The sequence below is a fragment of the Panulirus ornatus genome, chromosome 43 (assembly GCF_036320965.1).
Source record: "Panulirus ornatus isolate Po-2019 chromosome 43, ASM3632096v1, whole genome shotgun sequence".
Lineage (NCBI taxonomy): Eukaryota > Metazoa > Arthropoda > Malacostraca > Decapoda > Palinuridae > Panulirus > Panulirus ornatus.
In genome coordinates, this window is record NC_092266.1 from 17,966,718 (window position 1) to 17,993,228 (window position 26,511).

At 46.6% G+C, this 26,511-nt stretch overlaps 1 protein-coding gene across 1 annotated transcript; it reads right to left on the minus strand.

Annotated features, from left to right (window-relative positions):
- Window positions 1-6,902: 6,902 nt before the first annotated feature.
- Window positions 6,903-24,312, minus strand: LOC139762353 (phenoloxidase-activating factor 2-like). Its single transcript, XM_071687103.1, is given in 5 exon segments — window positions 6,903-7,437; window positions 7,439-8,077; window positions 10,765-10,933; window positions 12,942-13,262; window positions 24,132-24,312. Coding segments are annotated over 5 exon segments (1,302 nt in total). The 5' UTR covers window positions 24,161-24,312; the 3' UTR covers window positions 6,903-7,293.
- Between the last annotated feature and the right edge of the window lie 2,199 nt (window positions 24,313-26,511).

The window sequence follows — 26,511 nt, forward strand, 5'->3', positions numbered from 1 at the left end:
CCCCCCCTGCTCTGATTGTTGTCAGATACTACCGGAGGCTTTATCTTCGGGACTGAAGGGATGATTTCACGTGAAATGAAAACAAAATCATTCAAGCCAGTATTGTCGTAATGAACATATTCATGTTCCGTAATAAATCCACCAAATTGGAAGACGAAGAGATAATAAATCATATTAATCTGTCGATTCAAGGCCTTTTGGGGAGATCCGTTGCCCACGGCCAAATGATTGCCGTTAATAGGGATTATGATGACCAAGGGAAATACTGAACGACGGAAACTCTCGCAACACATAGCAGAGTGTTGCCTTCTGTCCTGCCACGTTTGTTCAGTCCTTACTGCATGAAACAGTGTGTTCTTAACCATAGTTGTATAGTCTAGCCATGAGAGAGGTGGTGAAGGGGAGGTAGGGGCCTGTAAGTGATGGTGGAGGAGGAGAAGCAGGTAGCGGTTTGGAAGGAGTGGTGGTGGGGGAGATGGTAGGGGTTTGGAAGGAGTGGTGGGGGAGAAGGTAGGGGTCTGGAGGGAGTGGTTGGGGAGAAGTTAGGGGTCTGGGAGGAGTGGTAGGGGAGAAGGTAGGGGTCTGGAAGGAAAGTGTGGTTCTGAGGACCACGGGCGAAGGTTTCGTATGTCGCGGTGTTCAGAAAACCCCACCACGTCACCACCACTGTTGGTGTCCCCAGTTCATGACGTCACTCCCGTCACCTGTGATCTAGTGTGTATGTGTGGTACACCGCCTGACTCCCGTGCTTCCCCTGACACTACACCCTTTAAACCTTGTGTCTCCCTTCTCGCTACATCCTACACACCTTAGGTCTCCCCCTCACACTACACCCCTTCACATAATGTGTCTCACCCTCTCTACGCCCTTCGCGCCATGTGTGTCACACCGTAGTAGCGTTTCAACATGATGTCAATAGTGTGATGTCACGGCATAGTCATGTCACGAATGTGGTGTCACAACAGTCTCACAAAATTGAAATTCACAAATCGTGTGTGGTGTCACAACAAATTCTCACTAGATTGGTGTCACTTACGTCCTGTCATAGCATAGTGTAACTTGTGTGGGGTCACAGTTGTGGTGTCACACAACCTACCTCCCTTAGTTTGGTGTCACATCACAGTGTCATAGTGTCATCATGCTGTCGCACTTGTGATGTCTTAACAGTGACCAGTGCGGTGTCACAGCATAGCGTGACGCGTGTGGCGTCACAACATAGCCATTGATTTGGTGTCGCAGCATAGTGTCACGTGTGTGGCGTCGCAGTTGTAATGTCATAACATGTCATGTGTTGTCAATACTGTCACGAGTGCGTAGTCGCAGCATAATGTCACTGTAGTGGCATGAGAGCGGTATGACAGTATGGTGTCATGGCACAATACGAACAGTATTTGATAATTTTGTCTTTTGGCAAGTCGTGCTGGAAGACAAGGTGAGGAGCGAGCGACTTCATGAGCCACTGGACCACCTCCCTCTGTATTGCCACATTGGTTTGTCCAGCCGCCCTACCTCCAACTCCCAGTTTTTGCCTGTAACCAACTCATCCCAGATAGTCTCTTGTGGTTTGTCGCGACTTACCAGGTAACCGTTGCTACATGTGGGTATTCTGAGGCCACTGGAGACCATTATGGCATATAATTATTCTGTTTAGCAGTTGCTGGCAATTCAGCTGCTGGAAACTGTTTATATATATATATATATATATATATATATATATATATATATATATATATATACCATACAAACCTCCAACAGCCAGGATCGAACCCGGGACCTCTGTGCCACAGGCGGGAATGCTACCGATAGGCTATGGGCCTGGCTAATAGGAAATAGATATTCGAATACTATGTACTCGAATACCCTTCGTCTCACGTTGGTGAGCAACGGTGTCTACACCGGTTATTTCCCAACAGGCGCACATAGCCAGCAGATGGCATTTTACCGAACCTAACTGTACAACGCGGAGGTATATGAATACGAATAAAGTGCATATGAACGCGCACCTTCATAGAACATATAAACCTCCAACAGCCAGGATCGAACCCGGGACCCCTGTGCCACAGGCGGGAATGCATTACTATCCAAACCCTCTGCCTTGCCGGCTTACATCCTCCGCAAAGCTTTCACTACCTCTTGTCTTGTTTACCAAACCATTCTCCCTGACCCTATCACTTCGCACAGCACCTCAACCAAAACACCATATATCTGCCACTCTTATCATCAGACACATTCAACAAACCTTCAAAATACTCCATCTCCTCACTTCACCACTACTTGTTATTACCTCCCCATTAGCCCCCTTCACCGATATTCCCTTTTGTTCTTTTGTCTTACGCACTTTGTTTACCTTATTCCAAAACATCTTTTTATTCTCCCTAAAACTTAACAATACTCTCTCACCCCAACTCTCATTTGCCCTCTTTTTCACTTCTTGCACCTTTCTCTTGACCTCCTGCCTCTTTCTTTTATACGTCTCCCAGTCATTTGCACTATTTCCCTGCAAAAATCGTCCAAATTCCTTTCTCTTCTCTTTCACTAACAATCTTACTTCTTCATCCCACCACTCACTACCCTTTCTAATCTGCCCACCTCCCACCTTTCTCATGCCATAGACATCTTTTGTGCAAGCCATCACTGCTTACGTCATATGCTTTCACCTTTCTCCATTCTTCACTCAATCTCTCCTGGTACTTCCTCACGCAAGTCTCCTTTCCAGGTTCACTCACTCTCACCACTCTCTTCACCCCAACATTCTCTTTTTTTCTGAAAACCTCTACAAATCTTCACCTTCACCTCCACAAGATAATGATCAGACATCACTCCAGTTGCTCCTCTAGGCACATTAACATCCAAAAGTCTCTCTTTCACGCGCCTATCACTGAACACGTAATCCAATAACGCTCTGACCATCTCTCCTACTTTCATACTTATACTTATGTATATCTCTCTTTTTAAACCAGGTATTCCCAATCTCCAGTCCTTTTTCAGCACACAAATCTAAAAGCTCTTCCATTTACAACGCTTAACACCACATGTACACCAGTTATTCCCTCAACTGCCACATTACTCGCCTTTGCATTCAAATCACCCATCACTACAACCCGGTCTCTTTCATCAAAGCTGCTAACACAATCATTCAGCTGCTCCCAGAACACTTGCTTCTCGTGATCTTTCTTCTCATGACCAGGTGCATAGGCTCCAATAATCACCCTTCTCTCTCCATCCATTTTCAGCTTTACCCATATCAATCTAGAGTTTACTTTGTTACACTCTATTACATACTCCCACAACTACTGCTTCAAGAGTAGTGCTACTCCTTCCTTTGCTCTTGTCCTCTCACCAACCCCTGACTTTACTCCCAAGACATTCCCAAACCACTCTTTCCCTTTACCCTTGAGGTTCGTTTCACTCAGAGGCAAAACATCCAAGTTCCTTTCCTCAACATACTACCCACCCCTTTTTCTCTCATCTTGGTTACATCCACACACATTTAGACACCCCAATCTGAGCCTTCGAGGAGGATGAGCACTCCCCGCACAACTCCTTCTGTTATCCCTGTTACGAGGAGGGGAGGGTTTCTAGCCCCCCGCTATATGTATATATATATATATATATATATATATATATATATATATATATATATATATATATATGGGAATCCTTTTTTATTTTTCTTTGTTTTTTTTTCAGTATAGTGACGGGAAGAGCAGAGCAGCAGAGCAATGCTGGGGCGACAGTCATTAGAGCAGCACTGGAGTTGCCATGCACATCAGTGTTCATTGATCCCTTACCTCAAAATACGGGGCAGGGTGGAGGACTGGCTGGCAGCAGCGTCAGGACAACCTCACTACGTCGCCGTTTCTCTAACAAAAGGGGAAGCGTTTTAGACGAGAGTCTCATGATCAGGTTAGCTGAGTTTCATACACTATTAATGTTTTGTATCGACTGTTTATTAAATACTGGTATTGATAAATGTTTTATGGGTTACAAGTGATGTCTGGCTGGCTCGGGACGTGACTCCCTTTCCTCCATCAGCTGAAGTTAGCTCAACTCCACTTGGTAGATAGCGTAGGGAGGTTAAAGTGGAGAAATAGAAGGTAGATGTAGAGTGTGTAAGGTAGTATGTCTTAGATTGATTAGTTGTATGTGCTTGTAGACTGTAGATGTATAGTGTCTAAGGTAGTATGTCGCAGGTTGATCGGTTGTATGTGCCTGTAGAAGGTAGATGTAGAGTGTAAGGCAGTATGGTGTAGGATTATTGGTAGCATGTGCTTGTGTCTCTGTATCGTCTTCCTGTAAACGTCTCCCCGGTTTGTGACGTGCTTTCAAGTCCTCTTTGATTTTTCCTTTGGTTTTTCAGACCTGAGATAAACGGAGGGGAAGTTAGATTATAAGTCAGTGTCTCATCTCACTGTTTGTGGCATTACACTGAATTTGCCTACAGAACATTACAAATGTTCATGGCATTGCACAGTGTTGTTGCCCTCATAACAATACATATGGTCGTGGCTTTAAATAGGGTTGTCTGTAGAACAATACACATAAGAGGCATTTTTTAATACTCTTGGTTGCTGATAGACCAACGCTTATGTTCGTGGCATCGCACAGGGTTGCCTGCAACGCAATACACGTTCCATATCACTTATTGAAGAACAGATAGGCTTTAGTATGTTCTATACACTTTCACATTGCAGTCAAAGAGCTCTTGTGATGTGTATCGAATTGCACTTCAATATTATAGATGTTTTTGGATGAGAAACATTTGTCAAATGTAATCTTTAGGAGTATGGAAAGTACTATAAGCAAGAGGTCCAAACATATATCTATGAAGAAGTCAGAAATGTTTTGTGGAGTAGATTAGACCACGACGGAAAGCACCCCAGTGATGCACCGATGAGTCTGTTGTGCGTGGGAAGCCTGCCGAAGGTGGCGTCTCTTGTGTTTATGTGACAACAGTTGAAGCCCCGGGCAGAAAGCTTCGCTGGTGGGGACTTGCGTCAGTCTCTACAAGTTTTCTTCATCTCTTTTGAAGGCGGGGTAAATGTTTTTACGGGCGTGGAGTCAGCCAAAGCCTTTAAAGTTGCTTTAGTCGCTGGTCATTTTCATCAAACATCGCTACAGACAAAGTTGTTCATTTCATCAGCTGATGTTTGTTTGTTGACGAGACAAAGGCGATGTCGTTGAAACGGGTATCAAGTGTTGAGCATGAGGTGTTGTAGGAAAAGTGTGAACGTTGTGCCAGTGTGTGTGTGTGTGTGTTGTGTGTGTGTGTGACTCATTGTAATTATCGCTCGGGAACAGGAACACTTCCTTTACAACTGGCCATCGTGACAACATTGTTGTTGGAATTTCCATTTCAAGCATAGGCATAATATATATATATATATATATATATATATATATATATATATATATATATATATATATATATATGAAAGGTAGCAGGTCAACACTGGTTCGTACCAACATACATGACAGTGAACTTGCAAAAAGACATGTACACCGATCATGGGAGTAAACATTAGGTTACCATAGATGATAAGTGTGGAATAATGTGAGTATGACACGTCTGGGGTGCTAACAGAAGACCCATCTGTGATACCTGATGTGTATTACACCTTCACGACGTACTTTATACACGTAGCAAAGTGTACCTTGTTATCATAATGTTTAATGAATTACTTTGCTTTTTCGTGTGACTTCGATCTATTGTAAAGTCAATTATTTTTTTCATTTAGTCGACAGAATAGAAAGATATCATCTGTATCAGGTACAGAATCATTTGGTGCTTTCCAGTAATGCGCCTTGAATTCTTATTTATGTTAATGAAGACAGTTGGAGTCATTAGTGAGAAGGAAAGTTTGATGTGTGTGTGTGTTGAGGGCAGCTGGAAGTGCCTTGTAGGTGGATCACTGGCATAAAGTGACAAACATAGGGCGACCTAGAGTGTTGTTGTTGTGACCTTAAGAAGGTTCTCACACGCCTTCAGGTATGGGTGTCCACGTAGGCTGACCCACCACCTGCTGTGGTCGTAGATCGCCTCTTTCCTGCTGAGGGGAAATTCGTGGACACTGTGATGGGGATTCCTCATGCCACACTAGTGCAGTTTATATGGGAGATGTATGTGTGTGTTGCATTGTACCATAGCTTTTGTGTGGGTAACAAGAAAAGGATGGAATGGAGTAATTGTCGTTGTGTGGCCGAAAGCTCGTTCGAAAGTGTGGACGTCACTGGGATTTACCGGCGCGGGGGGGGGTTTACCGCAGCTATTTTTGATGTGTTGGGAGATGTTGTGTCTGATAATGCCGCTTGGTCTGACGGCTGTACAGTGAGTTTTTTTTTTTATATATAGACAGCATCATGAGCGCGCCAGTTAAGGCTACGTCGCTTGGTTTTTAATGATGATGCAGCATTTTGTTTTCAGCGAACTAGTTCGTTGTAAGATTTTATATCGAGATATTCTGATGAAGACAGATGCTTATTTGCCACAGTGTCTGGTAATGACCAGACTGATATTTCCACAGCACTCATATCTACCACTCACCAGCGAGATCCCTAACCACTTTCTTAAATCGAGTGACCTTAATGAGGAAAGTTTCCATGGAGGAAAAAAAAAAAATGCGTTCATCTATATTCTAGAGCAAATTTCATATTGATGAGCCGAAAGTGCTAAGCTGTGTGGGTGTCAGACCCTGCTTATGCACAGTAGGGTTCTCAGCTGCCTGTTGCTTGTTATCACGAATAATTTATTGTCATTTTCGTGTATTTCATCAGGAATAATAATGCAACAAATACGTTAGAATGTATCTCTAAGGTTATTACACGAGTAATTGTTGCACTTTGCACAAAATACTGTTCACGGGATAATGTCCCGAAGGAAAAGTGCGGAATGAATAATAGTCTTCCATTTAGAATTTATTTATATAAATATTCGACATATTGATACAGTAGTGGAATACATTCCAGCTGGGTCAGGGAGTTTACTGTAACGACCATTGGAAACCAGGATAGTTGTTAGGCATGCTTGATAGATGGTCCTATATTACCCGTCCCCTTTACTGCCTCAGGTCTTGCATCCAGATTATGTATGTATAACTCCCAATAACCAGAGATTGTTGGGTAGAGAACTCGACTCTTAAGAGGCAGTAAAATATTCTCTACTTGACCAGTCACAAGATATCCACTGACTAAGGACGGTCGACCAGATTTCATTATACATAAAACCAATGAAACAGAAATAAATGAACAAGACCTCAGATATACTGCTGTTGAACCTGAGGAATTATGTTAGCATTACCAGTAACCTGGTGTGTAGCGACCAATGTGTCTTAGTTCCTCATCTGCTTTCGTCTTAATCCAGTCCACGGCATAAGGTACATTGGCGTATACTCCTGGGATACCATCCTCTCCACAGCCAATGCCCCATGCCACTATGCCAGGCTTGGACGTAATCGTTATTAGGAAGTTTACATACTAAGGGTGAACCACCGTCGCCTTTGCAAGTGTCCAAACCAGGTTCGCCTCCAGCACAAAGGAAGGACGAGTCCAGAATAAATTCATAGCCAAGTCTGGTTGTTCTCAATGCCGTCTGACAGTCTTGATGAGATTGAGTTTTAAGCTGAATCTTCTTCAGCACGTTCTGGAATACTCCTTCCTTGCCGAACTTGTCTTTGCCCCAGCCTGTCGCCCAGCAGTCATTCCCATTGTAGTTTGGAGCCGTTCCAGGAAGACAGATGGTATCCACGTTGGGCACAAGATCAGCAGGTTCATCCAGGATCAAGAGGGCAAAGTCATTGAAGAGAGGGCCGGCTAAATAGCCTTCATGGATTACTACTTTGGTGACGCCTCGGTCTTGGTGAGGGTAGAGTTCGTAGGTGCGTTGTGTGTCCCACTCTCCCAGACGAACCTTGAGAATATTAGCCTTGTGTGAGGCGACACAGTGGGCGGCCGTCAGCACTATGGAAGGATGGATCAGCGAACCACCACAGACGTACAAGTTGACTGCCTTTTCGGCCACAATTTCTTCCCTCAGCACGGCCGCCATCCACGGGAATTCACCAAACTGGGCTTGATTTTCCTGTATTCATAAAAACAGAAATAAGGTAAATTAACAAGGCGGAACTAAACTGTTTATATACAAAATAACTGACAAACCTTATTGGATTCTGCTATAGTTATATATACTTTGCTTATGTATATATGGAGAAAGCGTATGATAGGGTTAATAGAGATGCCTTGTGGAAGGTCTTAAGACTATTCGTTGTAGGAGGAAAGCTGGAAGCGTGAGGAATTTTTATTAAGGATGCAAGGCATGTGTACAAGTAGGAAGAGAGGAGAGTGAATGGTTCCAAGTAGCGCTTAATATGCGGCAGGGGGTGGGTGATGTCGCTATGATTGTTGGATTTTTTTTGTGGATGGGAGTGTGAGGGTGGTAAATGCGTCCTGGGTAAAGCATGGAAAGGTCTGTGGATAGGGAGCTGTGGTTTTGGTGCGTTACACATGACAGCTGGAAAATGGGTGTGAGTGGATGCCATCTTTCTTCGTCTGTTCTTGGCGCTAGCTCGCTAACGCGGGAAACTGCGATCAAGTGTTCGGTATATATATATATATATATATATATATATATATATATATATATATATATATATGTTTATAGAATTTATTGCAGTCTACTGCGTAAGCGAGGTAGCGCAAGGAAACAGATGAAAGAATGGCCCAACCCACCCACATACACGTTTATACATAAACTCCCACACACGCACTTATATATACCTATACATTTCAACGTATACATACACAGACATGTACATATATACACATGTACATATTCATACTTGCTGCCTTCATCCATTTTCGTCGCCACCCCGCCTCACATGAGGTAGCCCACACACACACACCGCGCATGGTAGTGCTAAGAAAAGACAACAAAGGCCACATTCGTTCACACTGAGTCAGTCTCAAGCTGTCATGTGTAATGCACCGAAACCCCATCTCCATTCTTCCCTGGCCTTTTGACACATCGATCTCTTTGTCAGTCTCCTATCACTCGTCCTCTCCACATGTCCATACCATATCAGCATATCCTAGTGAGCACCTTCAAGGTAAGGACCGAAAACCTGTACTTGAAGACTTGATGGAAATGCGTGGCACAAGATGTCTCTTTCCCAATACTACCGGTTTTGAAGTCTGGAAAAGTCTGAGGACTGCTGCCGGTTTTGATGACGTCATTAATGCTAGCCTTTGCTGTCGTCACTCTAGGTTACGATTGTGTGTCTCTGTTAAGTCTGGAACAGCCAACGACCTTGTGTAAAACATGTCAAACGAACATAAGCGAGGGAACGTTTCCAGCAAACGTACTAAAGATACGGTTAAGGAACACAGCCTTGTGCATGATATGACACACACACACACACACACACACACACACACACACACATTGTATATACATAGAGTATTTCCATATGCATATCTGGGAAAGATTAGGTATCTTTAGGGAAGAATTCTTAAAGATAAATCGTTCTATCGCTTTCTTTTGCATTCAAGATCCCAAGACACCTATACTGTCGGGACATGTCATATTCTAGGTCTTTAATCCACCCGTCTATCCCCGTCCACTCCAGAGTACCCAAAGCACGTCCACTTGCTCAGGGTGCACAAACCATCCTGTCTTTTCCTATCATTTCTGCGGACGATCGACACACAAACACAGACCGACTCCCTCCCGCATGGCGACAATTGGGGGATGGGGATTGGGGGTGGTACGAAACCTGGACTTCCTCCCCTCGGGTATCGCCGCTTTCCATGGGTGGGAAGTAAAAGCGGCCGTTTAGGATTTTCCCCGAGTGGCTCAATCATCCGTTCCCGATGGTACGCCATAGCACACAGCACAGGGGAAGTGGGTGAAGTTATGGGGAGGCCGAAGTTGCGAGCTCAGGAGCGTCTCCAGCGTGAAGTCGTACAGTTAAAGCCTCTTTACATGTAGCAGTTGGGCTCCAGACCAGAACAAAGCTGTGATCTGTATATTGGAACTAAAGCGATGAAGAGAAACGTTATTTACAGACATATTTAGATATTTGTGTGACTGGGTTCTCCAGGGTGGAGTAGATGTTAAGGCAGTACCAAGTATATGACGTTTAACATGAGAAATGGTTCAGTTAGTGCCATCAGAGGCGATGGATATGTTAGACAGTGCTTTAAGAAGGGAAATTTGAAGAAATTGGGCTCGAGAGAAGTTGAAGATTATGTAGGGTTCTGTTTCACTGGGAAAACTTATCCATATCTAAGCTTAAAGAAGTTTTCACAAGTCGCAGATCAAGTGAGAGAAGATATAGATGTTTCAGAAAGCTGATATACATTTGACTTATCAGTGTATAAATGTAGTTAATCATAGTTGACAAGAGATGCTATGAAAGTGTACATAAACCACAGACGCACTAGTGTTGTTGGAGAAGTAAGGAGAGGTTGATTCATCTCCAGTTACAGAGACGAATCTTGACCAGAGAGAAAGGGAAACCGGAAGACAGAAGCAGCTTGGAGACGGATCTTCCCACTCTGTTAATAGTCTTCGAAGTGGCAAGTGTTACAGTGCAGCATTGTATATGCAGCATAGATGAAGATATCACTAGTGGACCTCGCCTTGCAAAAGCCGTATAGGTGGCCAAAGAGAAGGGCCAAAGAAGTGCGATTCAGGGATCTTCAGAAACCAGAGATAGGAGAAGTCATGGTAGTTTGAATATAGTTGACGAAAGGGTTAAGATGATCAACCTCGAAGCCGAGGATGCGAGCGTTGACGCCCTCCGGGTTACGTTGTCCACATCTTGGCTTGTAAGTGTCGGGCTTCGGAGTGGTTGGGTTGGGTTCCAGCAGGGTGCAGCACACGTCCAGGTACTGCGGGCATTCGGAATTCGACTGCTTGCTGTCGGCGTTTCCGAACCTGTTTACCCCCAGGGAAAAAAAAGAATATTTATTTATGGGATCACATCAATTCATCTACATTTACCAGTGAAAGGAAGTCTTACTAAATGGGAACATAAATTTGGGTTTGGAGATTATATGTGCCTGGCTTTCCACAGTGTGACAGTTTAATGACCTTCCCAAAGTGTTGGTACCTAGTCTGATTATTTGTGATTACCACAAGACAAACACTGTTCGTTCCATTCCCTTCCTCGACTGGTCAAGTCAGTTTCCGCCGTGCCTGGAAGACAGAGAATTCTATGCACTTTTCCTAAAAGGTTAAGGCCATTCTTGATCGTTTTCCCCAGTGCTACACTTTTCATACATAGAGCATGTATGTCAGTCACTCATATGAACGCGTGACTACAGAGAGAAACAGCTGGATTGCATGACGCGAGTTTTTAACCGGAACTGACGTTCCTGTAGTCTTGCTGAAAGTCATTCACGTAGAGAACTTGTCAGTATGTTTCTGAAGTGTCAGACTTGCCAGCGCTGACCTGAGTGGAGCTTTGCAACCGAGTGTTTGAAGCAGCATGCGTGATGGCGAGACGTCACATATGCTGCTTATTTATCGTTCGCTCGCAACTGCTCTCTACCCGACTTCGGCTACTCACCGTCTACGCTAGCGATACCAGTCTCTTTATCTCGTATTTAAAGATATGCCAAGTGGTGAGAGGATGTGCGTGTACTGGGATGTCCAAGTATGTCAACAATCAGTTCCTAGAGTTGGAATTTAATGCTGAGTTGATCCAGGGGGGATGGTGTTGGAAGTACTTCCCTCCTCTGTATTGTGCAAAGTTGAGGATTGATTGATAGATTCAGACGCATAGGAGGAAAGTGGTCTTGCTCTGGAGGTTTTGACTAGAAGTGGTGTTATATGAAACGTCTGACCCGTCATGATAAAAGACAAATAGATTAAAAAAGATGACTTACCTAAAGATCAGAGTTTTGTTCTCTGTTCCCAGAGCCTCAAGATGAATCGACAAAATTACTAACAATGTCGGGAAAATCAACGAATTATTGTTGTAACTTTATATATACCGGTTGTGTGAGGTATACATACCCCCATACATGTACTGGCTAATAGACCGCCAGACTCGCATGATTCTGTCTCAAATGAAGTACGTAAAAGGTTCCTGAACGATGGATTGGTAGAAACGCTCGCTTCCCTCCGCAGTGTCGCCAGATTCTCCTTAATGCCCAAGACGGAGGAATAGTAAAAATCTCACAAGTTTCAGACGCCTCGCTGTGTTCACACGTATCCTGTGCCAGTTCTGAACGAACGGGGGGATCACGACTAGTCTTCCGCAACACCGAGCAACTTCGAGGTTTCTGGAAGATTCTTGTGGCTGAGGGAAATATAAAGTTAACAGCCGTCTCACTCCCACGAGGTCATTTCCATTTTGGCGGATATTTAGCCTTCTGGATTACGGAATTACCTTCCCTCATGAACTGGGTCTGGAATGAACTGGCGGACAGGCCTGTATCCTGTGTCCTCCTGCACTGGTAATACCACATGATATTCATCACCTCGAAAACGTATCGTCCAGATTTTAAACCACTGTAAATATACTTTTTGTGTAACTAGAGTCCAAGCACTCGAGACGCGGTGAACCAAAATGACATCTTAATGTAAGCTGAGAGACCTTAGGGTATACACAGACAGATCACATCCGGAGAGGTGGAGGATTTTGCCAGCTCTCCAGACAGGGGTGTGTCAACCTTGTTTCACCCAGAACCAAGTTAAGCACGGGAAGAAGAACGAGGGAATTTATAGCACAGCAAAGTATGAATCCCAGTCGGTGATGTGGCCTTAAATTTAAGCATGTTAGGGAGCTGATGGACTGATGAAATGCCACGTCTTTACAGATATTGTGGCTGCACCATTTCAAGGACATGGGGATCGAAAGAGAAGCACATTCAGTATTCTTAACCTTAGCGAAACTTGGTTACGTTATATTTTGCGTGAGAAAGGACTGGAGACAAACCTTATATCAATAAGTCCAGCTCCGTCGGTGATAATGTTGCCGTCTTTGCAGAGATAGTAAGGCACACATTTGCCTTGTCCACCGCTGCACAGAGTGTACGATGTGTCCTCTGACTGCGGGTTGCTGCGGACTCCACCCGTGTTGGTGTCTTCCGTCACAGGGTCGGCTGGGGCCTCAGTCTGGGGTGACCCACCGGAGTTGCTATTGCAGTTTGCATCCCACCAGAAGCAGCCATTCGCTTGTCGTCGTTCTCTGGGGTTGGCGGCAGAAGCCGCGACCAACAACAACAACAATGTCACCGTCGCTACCACGCCCCGCATCCTGGAAATGTACAACGTCCTCATGCAATGCACACAAGACCACTGACACAGAGAAGTCCGTCCAGGTAAACTGCGACTCGTCGAGTGTACCACATGGAGGAAGCATGTCACTGTGCGCCTCGTTAGTGTGGTAGAGTGTAGTGTGGTGGTGGTCCCGCCACCACAAACGCGTACAGAAGATGCCAGTAACACCGCTACGATGCTGGGAGGACAACCTTGTCTTGGTGTAGTGTGGTGATGAGAACTATTCACTTTTAATGGTGATAAGAGGGTCAGAGCAATGTAATGGTGATAAGGACAAAACACTTAATGGGAATGAGGAGGACAAAGCACTATTAATGGTGATAAGGGGGACAAAGCACTATTGATATTGATAAGGGGGACAAAGCACTATTGATATTGATAAGGGGGACAAAGCAGTGTATGTGACATTTCTGGGGTAAGGGTGTTACTGGTGATCAGGTGTAGGTAGTGTGTGTGTGTATCCACTTGGATGAAATGGTTTGATATGTGGCGACGCAAGTCACTGTTGTCATGGTTAGTAAGGCTAGAGTTGTGGGGTTGGCCCTGATGAGACTAGAGCTTGAGATTGGCCCTGCTGAGCCAAGGGTTGTGGGGTTGGCTCTGGTCAAGCTAGGGTAATTGGTTTGGCCGTAGTTAGGTTAGGGTTGTGGGGTTGGTCCTGATGTGGATAGGGTCTTGACAGTGGCCGTGGTGAGTCTAAGTTTGTGGGGTCTACCTGAGTGAAGTGCTGGGGGTTGGCCGTGGTTAGGATGGGATCGTGGGGTTAGCCCTTGTAAGGTTGGGGTTTGTCTCTTGTAAGGCTGGAGCTGGTCCTGGTGGGCCTTGGGTAGTATTGGTGGGACTGAGGTTGTGATGTTGACCCATGATCCTCACGCCCACCTTGGAATAAGAAGGCTGTAGTGAGCTGGTTTCGTGTGGCTTCCTTAACTACGCGCGGGCACTGGTCCGCCTAGTTGGCCAGGCTGGGTGTCCACACCGGGACTTCGCACGGCAGAGGCAGAGACGAAAGAGGAGACTCTCCTCCACAGCGCCGGCCCCCCTGCATCTATCTACGTGACTTGCTTCTGGCGTTGTTCCCGTAGCATAAGAGCTAATCAAAACGCCGTCCACACAACATACTAGGTGGCCACCTCTGTTTACATTATCCTCGCACACACACACACACACACCCACCAGGTAGCCACAGCCACCCCATCCACCCACCCACCCAGCAGGTAGCCACCCCAACCCACCCACCCATCCACACCAGGTGGGCAGCCCATGTTCGTGAGAGGATGGAGCCATGGGTTATACAAGCGTAATGGTGCAGTGTTGAGCCGGAGCAACCTGCCTCACACCTCCACACCTTGACTCCTTCACACGAGTATAACACATACCATGTGTATAACACACACACACACACACACACACACACACACACACACTATTCACGTGACTATGGGACTTGGTGTACACCAGTCCTGGCATAGCTTAAAGTGATGTGGTGCCATCAGTGTGGCATAGCTTAAAGTGATGTGGTGCCATCAGTGTGGCATAACTTAGTGATATGGTACCATCAGTGTGGCATAGCTTACAGTGATGTGGTGCCGTCAGTGTGGCATAACTTAGTGATATGGTACCATCAGTGTGGCATAGCTTACAGTGATGTGGTGCCGTCAGTGTGGCATAACTTAGTGATATGGTACCATCAGTGTGGCATAACTTAGTGATATGGTACCATCAGTGTGGCATAACTTAGTGATATGGTACCATCAGTGTGGCATAGCTTACAGTGATGTGGTGCCGTCAGTGTGGCATAGCTTAAAGTGATGTGGTGCCATCAGTGTGGCATAGCTTACAGTGATGTGGTGCCGTCAGTGTGGCATAACTTAGTGATATGGTACCATCAGTGTGGCATAGCTTACAGTGATGTGGTGCCGTCAGTGTGGCATAGCTTACAGTGATGTGGTGCCGTCAGTGTGGCATAGCTTAAAGTGATGTGGTGCCATCAGTGTGGCATAACTTAGTGATATGGTACCATCAGTGTGGCATAACTTAGTGATATGGTACCATCAGTGTGGCATAGCTTAAAGTGATGTGGTGCCATCAGTGTGGCATAACTTAGTGATATGGTACCATCAGTGTGGCATAGCTTACAGTGATGTGGTGCCGTCAGTGTGGCATAACTTAGTGATATGGTACCATCAGTGTGGCATAGCTTACAGTGATGTGGTGCCATCAGTGTGGCATAGCTTACAGTGATGTGGTGCCGTCAGTGTGGCATAACTTAGTGATATGGTACCATCAGTGTGGCATAGCTTACAGTGATGTGGTGCCGTCAGTGTGGCATAGCTTAAAGTGATGTGGTGCCATCAGTGTGGCATAGCTTACAGTGATGTGGTGCCATCAGTGTGGCATAGCTTACAGTGATGTGGTGCCGTCAGTGTGGCATAGCTTACAGTGATGTGGTGCCGTCAGTGTGGCATAACTTAGTGATATGGTACCATCAGTGTGGCATAGCTTACAGTGATGTGGTGCCGTCAGTGTGGCATAACTTAGTGATATGGTACCATCAGTGTGGCATAACTTAGTGATATGGTACCATCAGTGTGGCAATAGCTTACAGTGATGTGGTGCCGTCAGTGTGGCATAGCTTACAGTGATGTGGTGCCGTCAGTGTGGCATAACTTAGTGATATGGTACCATCAGTGTGGCATAACTTAGTGATATGGTACCATCAGTGTGGCATAGCTTAAAGTGATGTGGTGCCATCAGTGTGGCATAGCTTAAAGTGATGTGGTGCCATCAGTGTGGCATAGCTTAAAGTGATGTGGTGCCATCAGTGTGGCATAGCTTAAAGTGATGTGGTGCCATCAGTGTGGCATAGCTTACAGTGATGTGGTGCCGTCAGTGTGGCATAGCTTACAGTGATGTGGTGCCGTCAGTGTGGCATAACTTAGTGATATGGTACCATCAGTGTGGCATAACTTAGTGATATGGTACCATCAGTGTGGCATAGCTTAAAGTGATGTGGTGCCATCAGTGTGGCATAACTTAGTGATATGGTACCATCAGTGTGGCATAGCTTAAAGTGATGTGGTGCCATCAGTGTGGCATAACTTAGTGATATGGTACCATCAGTGTGGCATAACTTAGTGATATGGTACCATCAGTGTGGCATAGCTTAAAGTGATGTGGTGCCATCAGTGTGGCATAGCTTAAAGTGATGTGGTGCCATCAGTGTGGCATAGCTTAAAGTGATGTGGTGCCATCAGTGTGGCATAACTTAGTGATATGGTACCATCAGTGTGGCATAGCTTAAAGTGATGTGGTGCCATCAGTGTGGCATAGCTTAAAGTGATGTGGTGCCATCAGTGTGGCATAGCTTACAGTGATGTGGTGCCGTCAGTGTGGCATAGCTTACAGTGATGTGGTGCCGTCAGTGTGGCATAGCTTACAGTGATGTGGTGCCGTCAGTGTGGCATAGCTTACAGTGATGTGGTGCCGTCAGTGTGGCATAGCTTAAAGTGATGTGGTGCCATCAGTGTGGCATAGCTTACAGTGATGTGGTGCCGTCAGTGTGGCATAACTTAGTGATATGGTACCATCAGTGTGGCATAGCTTAAAGTGATGTGGTGCCATCAGTGTGGCATAACTTAGTGATATGGTACCATCAGTGTGGCATAGCTTAAAGTGATGTGGTGCCATCAGTGTGGCATAGCTTACAGTGATGTGGTGCCGTCAGTGTGGCATAACTTAGTGATATGGTACCATCAGTGTGGCATAACTTAGTGATATGGTACCATCAGTGTGGCATAGCTTACAGTGATGTGGTGCCGTCAGTGTGGCATAACTTAGTGATATGGTACCATCAGTGTGGCATAGCTTAAAGTGATGTGGTGCCGTCAGTGTGGCATAGCTTACAGTGATGTGGTGCCGTCAGTGTGGCATAGCTTAAAGTGATGTGGTGCCATCAGTGTGGCATAGCTTACAGTGATGTGGTGCCGTCAGTGTGGCATAGCTTAAAGTGATGTGGTGCCATCAGTGTGGCATAACTTAGTGATATGGTACCATCAGTGTGGCATAGCTTACAGTGATGTGGTGCCGTCAGTGTGGCATAACTTAGTGATATGGTACCATCAGTGTGGCATAGCTTAAAGTGATGTGGTGCCATCAGTGTGGCATAACTTAGTGATATGGTACCATCAGTGTGGCATAACTTAGTGATATGGTACCATCAGTGTGGCATAGCTTACAGTGATGTGGTGCCGTCAGTGTGGCATAACTTAGTGATATGGTACCATCAGTGTGGCATAGCTTACAGTGATGTGGTGCCATCAGTGTGGCATAACTTAGTGATATGGTACCATCAGTGTGGCATAACTTAGTGATATGGTACCATCAGTGTGGCATAACTTAGTGATATGGTACCATCAGTGTGGCATAGCTTAAAGTGATGTGGTGCCATCAGTGTGGCATAGCTTAAAGTGATGTGGTGCCATCAGTGTGGCATAGCTTAAAGTGATGTGGTGCCATCAGTGTGGCATAGCTTACAGTGATGTGGTGCCGTCAGTGTGGCATAACTTAGTGATATGGTACCATCAGTGTGGCATAACTTAGTGATATGGTACCATCAGTGTGGCATAACTTAGTGATATGGTACCATCAGTGTGGCATAACTTAGTGATATGGTACCATCAGTGTGGCATAACTTAGTGATATGGTACCATCAGTGTGGCATAGCTTAAAGTGATGTGGTGCCATCAGTGTGGCATAGCTTACAGTGATGTGGTGCCGTCAGTGTGGCATAGCTTAAAGTGATGTGGTGCCATCAGTGTGGCATAGCTTAAAGTGATGTGGTGCCATCAGTGTGGCATAACTTAGTGATATGGTACCATCAGTGTGGCATAACTTAGTGATATGGTACCATCAGTGTGGCATAGCTTACAGTGATGTGGTGCCGTCAGTGTGGCATAGCTTAAAGTGATGTGGTGCCGTCAGTGTGGCATAGTTTACAGTGATATGATGCCATCAGTGTGGCATAGCTTACAGTGATGTGGTGCCGTCAGTGTGGCATAGCTTACAGTGATGTGGTGCCGTCAGTGTGGCATAACTTAGTGATATGGTACCATCAGTGTGGCATAGCTTACAGTGATGTGGTGCCGTCAGTGTGGCATAACTTAGTGATATGGTACCATCAGTGTGGCATAGCTTAAAGTGATGTGGTGCCATCAGTGTGGCATAACTTAGTGATATGGTACCATCAGTGTGGCATAGCTCACAGTGATATGGTACCTTTAGTATGACACAATTTACCATGGTATAGTGACCAGTATGGCACAGCGAGTTGTGTTTGGTGTACTGGTATTATGATCGAAAGTACAGCGAGATTTGGGTTGTGTTAACGTCTCTAGGGAGGGATTGGGGTCTGGCTTACCGGGAGGGGTGTGGGGGATGAGGAGATGGGAAATTTTCCGAGAGAGGGATGGAGGCTTCCTGGAGAGGGATGGTGGCTTCTGCAAACGATGAGTGGGTTTACTAGGTAATGATAGAGACCTATTGGGTAGGGATAAGTGGTTTTCTGATGCTAAATAGGGTGGAAATGGAACGTAACATAACGTAAAGCAGTGACGTCACCAGGGGACGCTGTACAGGGACGTCACCAGGGGACACTGTACAGGGACGTCACCAGGGGACGCTGTACAGGGACGTCACCAGGGGACGCTGTACAGGGACGTCACCAGGGGACGCTGTACAGGGACGTCACCAGGGCACGCTGTACAGGGACGTCACCAGGGGACGCTGTACAGGGACGTCACCAGGGGACGCTGTACAGGGACGTCACCAGGGGACGCTGTACAGGGACGTCACCAGGGGACGCTGTACAGGGACGTCACCAGGGGACGCTGTACAGGGACGTCACCAGGGGACGCTGTACAGGGACGTCACCAGGGGACGCTGTACAGGGACGTCACCAGGGGACGCTGTACAGGGACGTCACCAGGGGACGCTGTACAGGGACGTCACCAGGGGACGCTGTACAGGGACCTCACCAGGGGACGCTGTACAGGGACCTCACCAGGGGACGCTGTACAGGGACCTCACCAGGGGACGCTGTACAGGGACCTCACCAGGGGACGCTGTACAGGGACCTCACCAGGGGACGCTGTACAGGGACCTCACCAGGGGACGCTGTACAGGGACCTCACCAGGGGACGCTGTACAGGGACCTCACCAGGGGACGCTGTACAGGGACCTCACCAGGGGACGCTGTACAGGGAACTCACCAGGGGACGCTGTACAGGGACCTCACCAGGGGACGCTGTACAGTGACGTCACCAGGGGACGCTGTACAGTGACGTCACCAGGGGACGCTGCACAGGGACGTCACCAGGGGACGCTGCACAGGGACGTCACCAGGGGACGCTGTACAGGGACGTCACCAGGGGACACTGTACAGGGACGTCACCAGGGGACACTGTACAGGGACGTCACCAGGGGACACTGTATAGGGACGTTACCAGGGGACACTGTACAGGGACGTCACCAGGGGACACTGTACAGGGACGTCACCAGGGGACACTGTACAGGGACGTCATCAGGGACACTGTATAGGGACGTTACCAGGGGACACTGTACAGGGACGTTACCAGGGGACACTGTACAGGGACGTCACCAGGGGACACTGTACAGGGACGTCACCAGGGGACACTGTACAGGGACGTCACCAGGGGACACTGTACAGGGACGTCACCAGGGGACACTGTACAGGGACGTCACCAGGGGACACTGTACAGGGACGTCACCAGGGGACACTGTGCAGGGACGTCATCAGGGGACACTGTATAGGGACGTTACCAGGGGACACTGTACAGGGACGTCATCAGGGGACACTGTATAGGGACGTTACCTGGGGACACTGTATAGGGACGTCACCAGGGGACACTCTACAGGGATGTCACCAGGGGACGATGTACAGGGACGTCACCAGGGGACACTGCAGGGACGTCACCAGGGGACACTGCAGGGACGTCACCAGGGGACACTGCAGGGACGTCACCAGGGGACACTGTACAGGGACGTCACCAGGGGACACTACAGGGACGTCACCAGGGGACACTACAGGGACGTCACCAGGGGACACTACAGGGACGTCACCAGGGGACACTGTACAGGGACGCCACTAGGGGGATCCTATGCACGAACATGATAAGGGAAGAATACATGTATGTATGTATACAGGGCTGAATGTATGTATCCTTTTGGAAAAAAAAAAAAAAAGAGGGGAGGATTTCCAACCCCCCCGCTCCCTTCCCTTTTAGTCGCCTTCTACGACACGCAGGGAATACGTGGGAAGTATTCTTTCTCCCCTATCCCCAGGGATAGAATGGACTGTGATGACACATATATGCCAGGGTAGTACTTGAACAATGTTATTGTTCAAGTGTGCGTTACATCCTATGTATGTATATCTTACGTCTGTTACATCCTACGACGTTTTGTGGAGTGGCGCACAGTCTGGCAGGATAATCAGTCAAAAGTTCGAATGTCACAGAAGAACGTCAACCATCCGGTAGATCTTGTGCCACACCCCTTACTCACGCGGACGCGTAACAACGTGTTTTGAAATCACGACTTGCTGGCTCAGTGTTTGTGTGAACATCTCTAAAAATTTCTGAAAAACCTTTTTTCTTTTTTTTTTTTCTAAAGAAATACAAAAGTGTATGGGTGTTAACGAATGACTGGCATGTGAAGACAATGGAAAAATATATAAACCTCATAAAATGGGATGTTTCACACGAGTTGTTTGCTCTTCCTGCACCAGCGGCTCAGAGCGCCACAAAAGTATGTGAAGGTTCGGGAGGGCTGGAGGACGTGCGTGCGAGTCACCCTCCTCCTCGTCCTCCTCCTCACAGGAGGACAACTTCTCCTCGTCCTCTTCTTCCTCACAGGAGGACAACTTCTCCTCGTCCTCCTTCTCCTCACAGGAGGACAGCTTGTCCCAGCAGATGAGACATTTCACATGGAGCTCAATGCTGTGTCAGTGCGTCATGCTGTGTGCTGATATATCACCAGGGTTTGAAATGTAAAGCGACAGACACCAAGAATACGAACTTATTATCTGATTCAGCGTTTGCCTCATCTCCTCGCCACCAACACTGCGATGATGAAACGATTTGGTAACTTGTATTTTTTTTTCTTCCTTACTTCCTCTCTCCAAACCAAATAACCTGGCAGTAAGGGTAGCATTGGAAGAGGCAGGATAACACTAAGAGGTAATAAGGTAACACTAAAGGTAACCCTGGAAGAGACATAGTAACCCTGTGAGAGGCAGGGTAGGACAGTTGCCTATCAGATCAAGCCGTGTGGACGCGGCCATAACTATTGTGCGAGAAGTTCCAGGCCAACTGTCATGTGGACTTCCAGCAAGACGGTGCACAAAAGGTAGGCCTAACCGGCTGTCCTCACACCGTGTAATGAAGCTTGTGTAGTGAACCAATTTGGTAACAGCCTACATAATGTTGACCCACTGGCGGGGGGTCTGACTAAAACCCTTTGTTACCTGAGTAGGCCTCTTGCGCTACCGCTTCACTGGATGAGCATGGGATGCACGATGAATTAGTTAGGGATACCGGCATAAATCACACAGTCATATATATCTACACGTGCCGTTTGTGTGATCAAGTTGAGGAGACAGTAGCAGCGAGCAGGGTGGGTGGTTGGGTGGGTTAACAGCGACCTTGGGTGGCACAGTACGGAGCAGAGTGGATTGGTGGGTTGATGGGTTACTGGTGACCCTGGGTGGGACAGTATGGAGCAGGGTGGGTCGGTGGGTTAGTAGTGACCCTGCATGACACAGGATAGAGCGAGTTGGGTGGGTTGGTGTCGACCGTGGGTGGCACAATTTGATGCGGGAGTTGTGGATGGGCGGGTGCGGTAGTGTGGACCGTGCTGGGTCACACGGCATGGAGAGGGTAGTGTGGATGGATGGGTTTTAGTGTGGAAGGACCGTGGGTGGCACATCGCGAGAGTTCAGGAACTACAGTGGATGTGGCGGCCGCACCACTGCCGTGGCTCCACCAAGGACAAGATCCAACCCAAGCCATTCTCCGGCAGACGCCACCAACACCCAGCCACCCTCCTCCGTTCTCCTCCCTTATGTTAATCTCATGTTAATCTCGTTTTATGAGCAACACTTGCCTACAGAGAGACGATTGCATCGACGCTATATTATGCGCTGGTAGCAATATCTGCTAACCTTTCCAAAACAGGAAGTGCAATGTAACAATTGCAAACGAACACAGTTCGATCTCTTCCACTTGTCTGTTATTCCCGTAGAGCACTGTATATGTGGAGCTGCTACCCAGGTTCACGACTGTATACTTCAGGAACCCAAGGCCTTCATAACACGTACGAGTGTTAATTGGATCCAGTTGTTATATATCGTGACAGGCGAGGATCAAGTGTCGCACCTAACTTAACAAGGACTTCGCATTGCTTCAAAAGAGTCACAGGACATTATCGGGCCGATGGCATTAGCTAGAAACGCGCGATTCCTTCGGTTGTTTGTGGGCGGCAGCTTATCATCCGGCATAATGAAGATGCTTCCTCCAGTCTTTCGATACTTTGTCCTCGCTCATCTTCTCTACTGTGTCCACACCGCTTCAGCACGTCCTCGTCAGCCGTCTCAGTCATACTCCACGTGTTACCACACATCTCTTGTATTGTCACAACCTTAGGCAGTCACCCTTACTCACACACCTATTGTTCTCAGACGATTCTTTTCAGACGCATCCATCACCTTTCATATTCTGGGCCCACGACACTACCATTAAACATACCCGTCTTTGCTTTCACAATAGTGACCTCTCCTTCCCCTACACCCCTCACCCTAACCCCCCCCCTCCTCCTCCCATCCCATCCCCAACCACCATTTGATTCAAGTCATCGTCCATAGTTCCAGCCACTGCCATGTTCAATCTCAAACCGATCACCCCACCAGCACACACACACACACACACACACATGCTACATACACTTCTTTACCTAACTTTTATTCACATTCACTGTTTCCCTCTTTCACGCACTCTTTCAAACTCAGACAGTAGCTTCTGCAGTTTCTTAAGTCCGCCACCAAAGCATTCCCTTTGCAGACAGGAGCCGACACACTTTCCGGGCTCCCCGCTCCCGTCACACCGTAGCCCCTCCCCGCTCCCTCACTACCCTAGACAGCCATGGTGATATCACATAACCTTGACACAGGCCACCCTCACCTGGAGTCACTCCCCCTCCTCCCTTCCTGTTCAAACATACACCCTACTCTCCCTTTAGCAACACCCGCACCATATATTCATTGCACCCTCCACAAGGCCTCCCAGTCAACCGTATCATACGCTTTTTCCAAGTTCATGAATGCCATTTACAGCTCCCTCTGCGAATGTATGAATGTATTTATGACGCACATTCGAAGCGAACATCTACTCCACACATTATATACCACTCCTGAAGCAACATTACTCCCCACCAACCTGATGCTTACATTCACTTTATTATGAATTAATTCCACATTTCTTAATACTCGACAAGCTTTTTATAACAATACAGTGTATGGGATCACACCCTGCAGCTTTTTACTCTATGCTCTAAGCCCCCGCACGACCAGTGCAGAAGAACATCACGCAATATTCAAAGCTAGAATCGATGTGTTCTTAAAATTCATGTCTCATGTGATTATTTGTGGTTTTACTTAGACTGATTTTCATCCCTCTGACCAGTTATGTTATATTGTCACGTCTGATCGTCAACACGGAGCTTGCCAGTCGTATTTTTGAGGTGTATCACATGAATGATGAAAAGTTATATTTACCAAATTCCTCTCGGCGTCACCGACTCCATATCTTCCTTTACACCAGAGAGTGACTTCTGTTGCACAACACCACAGTGACTGACGGTGACCAGCTGACTGTTCTCGGTTAACGAGCTGCCCTCACTGCGCTGCGGTGGTGACCACTCCGCCCGGTCTCCTGTCTGGGCCTGGCTTGACGCCGGCCGCCTAGCAGGCAATGCCAAGTGTAAACAATGACTCGAGAACAAGGGTTCGCTCCTTGAGCAGTTGACTGTTGCCTGTATTGTCACCCAACTTTCCTTTAACGTAATGATAACACGACGACTTAGACAACTATATTTAGTGTGAATGGTTTAATGATAACGAAATCAATTATTTGTGAAACAAACTAAACCAACCTCTGGGTGAACGCAGACTTTGACACAGAAATCATACTAATATGAAATTCCTGAACTCTACAGGAATACTAAACAGACAGTCCAGAAGGTATAGTTCTTATTTCATGGACGAAACGCACAGACACACAGCTTATACCACAACATTCGATCAGTTTTGCGACAACAGAAGCTGCTCTTAAGGCCATTCGAGTGGTGTTCATTGTTGCAGTATTCTCACTGGTGTTCGTTAACCTAAGACATGATACGAAATATAAAGAAAAACCTTTTAATTATTTGTTTAGTCGAGGAACTAAAACGTAATCCGAAATTACGTGAAACGTCACCAGGATCGGTCTTATCACTATAATGTTAAAAGAAAAAATAAAAGACTGCGCTACTGTTAGATGTTTTTATCGTGCCAACATTGAAAAATAGTGAAGAGGTGCCAGAGTTGAGGACTGGAGCTTCGAGTAAGAGATGTAGAAGGTTAGATAAAAGATCATTACACAAACGGTGGGATAATATTCTGCTGAGTATTGATGATGTTGCCGGCGGTTGAGATATTAGAGGACGGGTCTCGTAGCGGAGTGTACGATCGGCTCGATGGGTTGGTAATGTCGAACTGCAGTTCGGGGACGAGGGATCTCTTAGTGATTTAGTTTCAATTTTTTGCCGCAAAAAACAGCGAAATTATTGTGCGCTCCTGCCATATTATGTGGGAGGTGATGTACAAGAGGAAGCAGAATGCATAAAAGGTCGAGGAACTTGGCCCCAGTGAATGAAGTGGAAGTTACATTGTGAGAAAAAGGATGCAACATTTAGGCAGTACTGAATGAATTATTCAACACTTTACGCTGTGCGTTGAATGTTTACAGACATCGGACAACAGTGACTGGATCATGTATCAAGATATATAAAAGTGAAGTATCTGCAGTAGTGCGCTTGATGTGTTATATGGTGAAGTTATGGAATACGTTACATTCTGAGTTGTAATATAACCTTATCTGGATGGACGTGTCCTACCTGACAGACAAAGCCTGGTAAATTTCTTTTAGATGAACTAGGATGTTTGCTTGAGCCACGCGATCTTAATAGGATTGGCTTCACATATATTGTCTCTGAATTTGGAAAGACCAAATTATTTCCACATGATTAAGAATCTTTATTGTGCTGGGGTAGTCAAGAATGATTTTCATGGCTTCTTCATTCCTTCTTTCTGTTTCCTCAAGCCTTCCAGTCCTTCTGTTGGATGCTGGAGTAAGAGGAGGCGTAGCGTAATCAGTTGGAGATAGGATGCGCGCAGGTGGTGGTACCCAGCAGGAGGTGAGAGTGGTGGAGCAGCTTCTTCCCAGATTGTCGGATGTGGTCCAGATAGTGGTTGGAGGCAGCCGGGAGGACCAGTGAGCTGGGGACTCTCGACAGACAGTGTAAGAGAGAGACTGAGGATGTTATTGCTTCATCTGTCCCGCATTTTCTGTGGTTGTCCCTCTTGTGTGATGGATAAGGAGGATGACCAGGCAGGGGTGGCATGTATATTGAGTTTTGGAACAATGGAAAGTTAGGTTGATGTTCTTAAGTATATAGTTGCCTGTGTGTATATGAAGACAGTTTGAGGACAGTGGATTGCCAGGCCGCTGGGAACTGCGGCTTCAGAAGGTTGTACCTCTGGAGGTGCAAATGTGGCAGACTGAGAGCGGTTGTTTGACTGTCCTTCGTCAGTGAGAGGCGAGGGTTAGCCGCCAGGCCTTATGTGGAGGCGAGACGACTTTCCTTTGGGACGGCTCGAGTTCAGAGCTGTCCTACTTTGTTGTCTCTCTCTCTCTACACACACACTTACACACACAAAGTATATATATATATATATATATATATATATATATATATATATATATATATATATATATATATTATACTATTCGCCATTTCCCGCGTTAGCGAGGTAGCGTTAAGAACAGAGGACTGGGCCTTAGAGGGAATATCCTCACCTGGCCCCCTTCTCTGTTCCTTCTTTTTTGAAAAAAAAA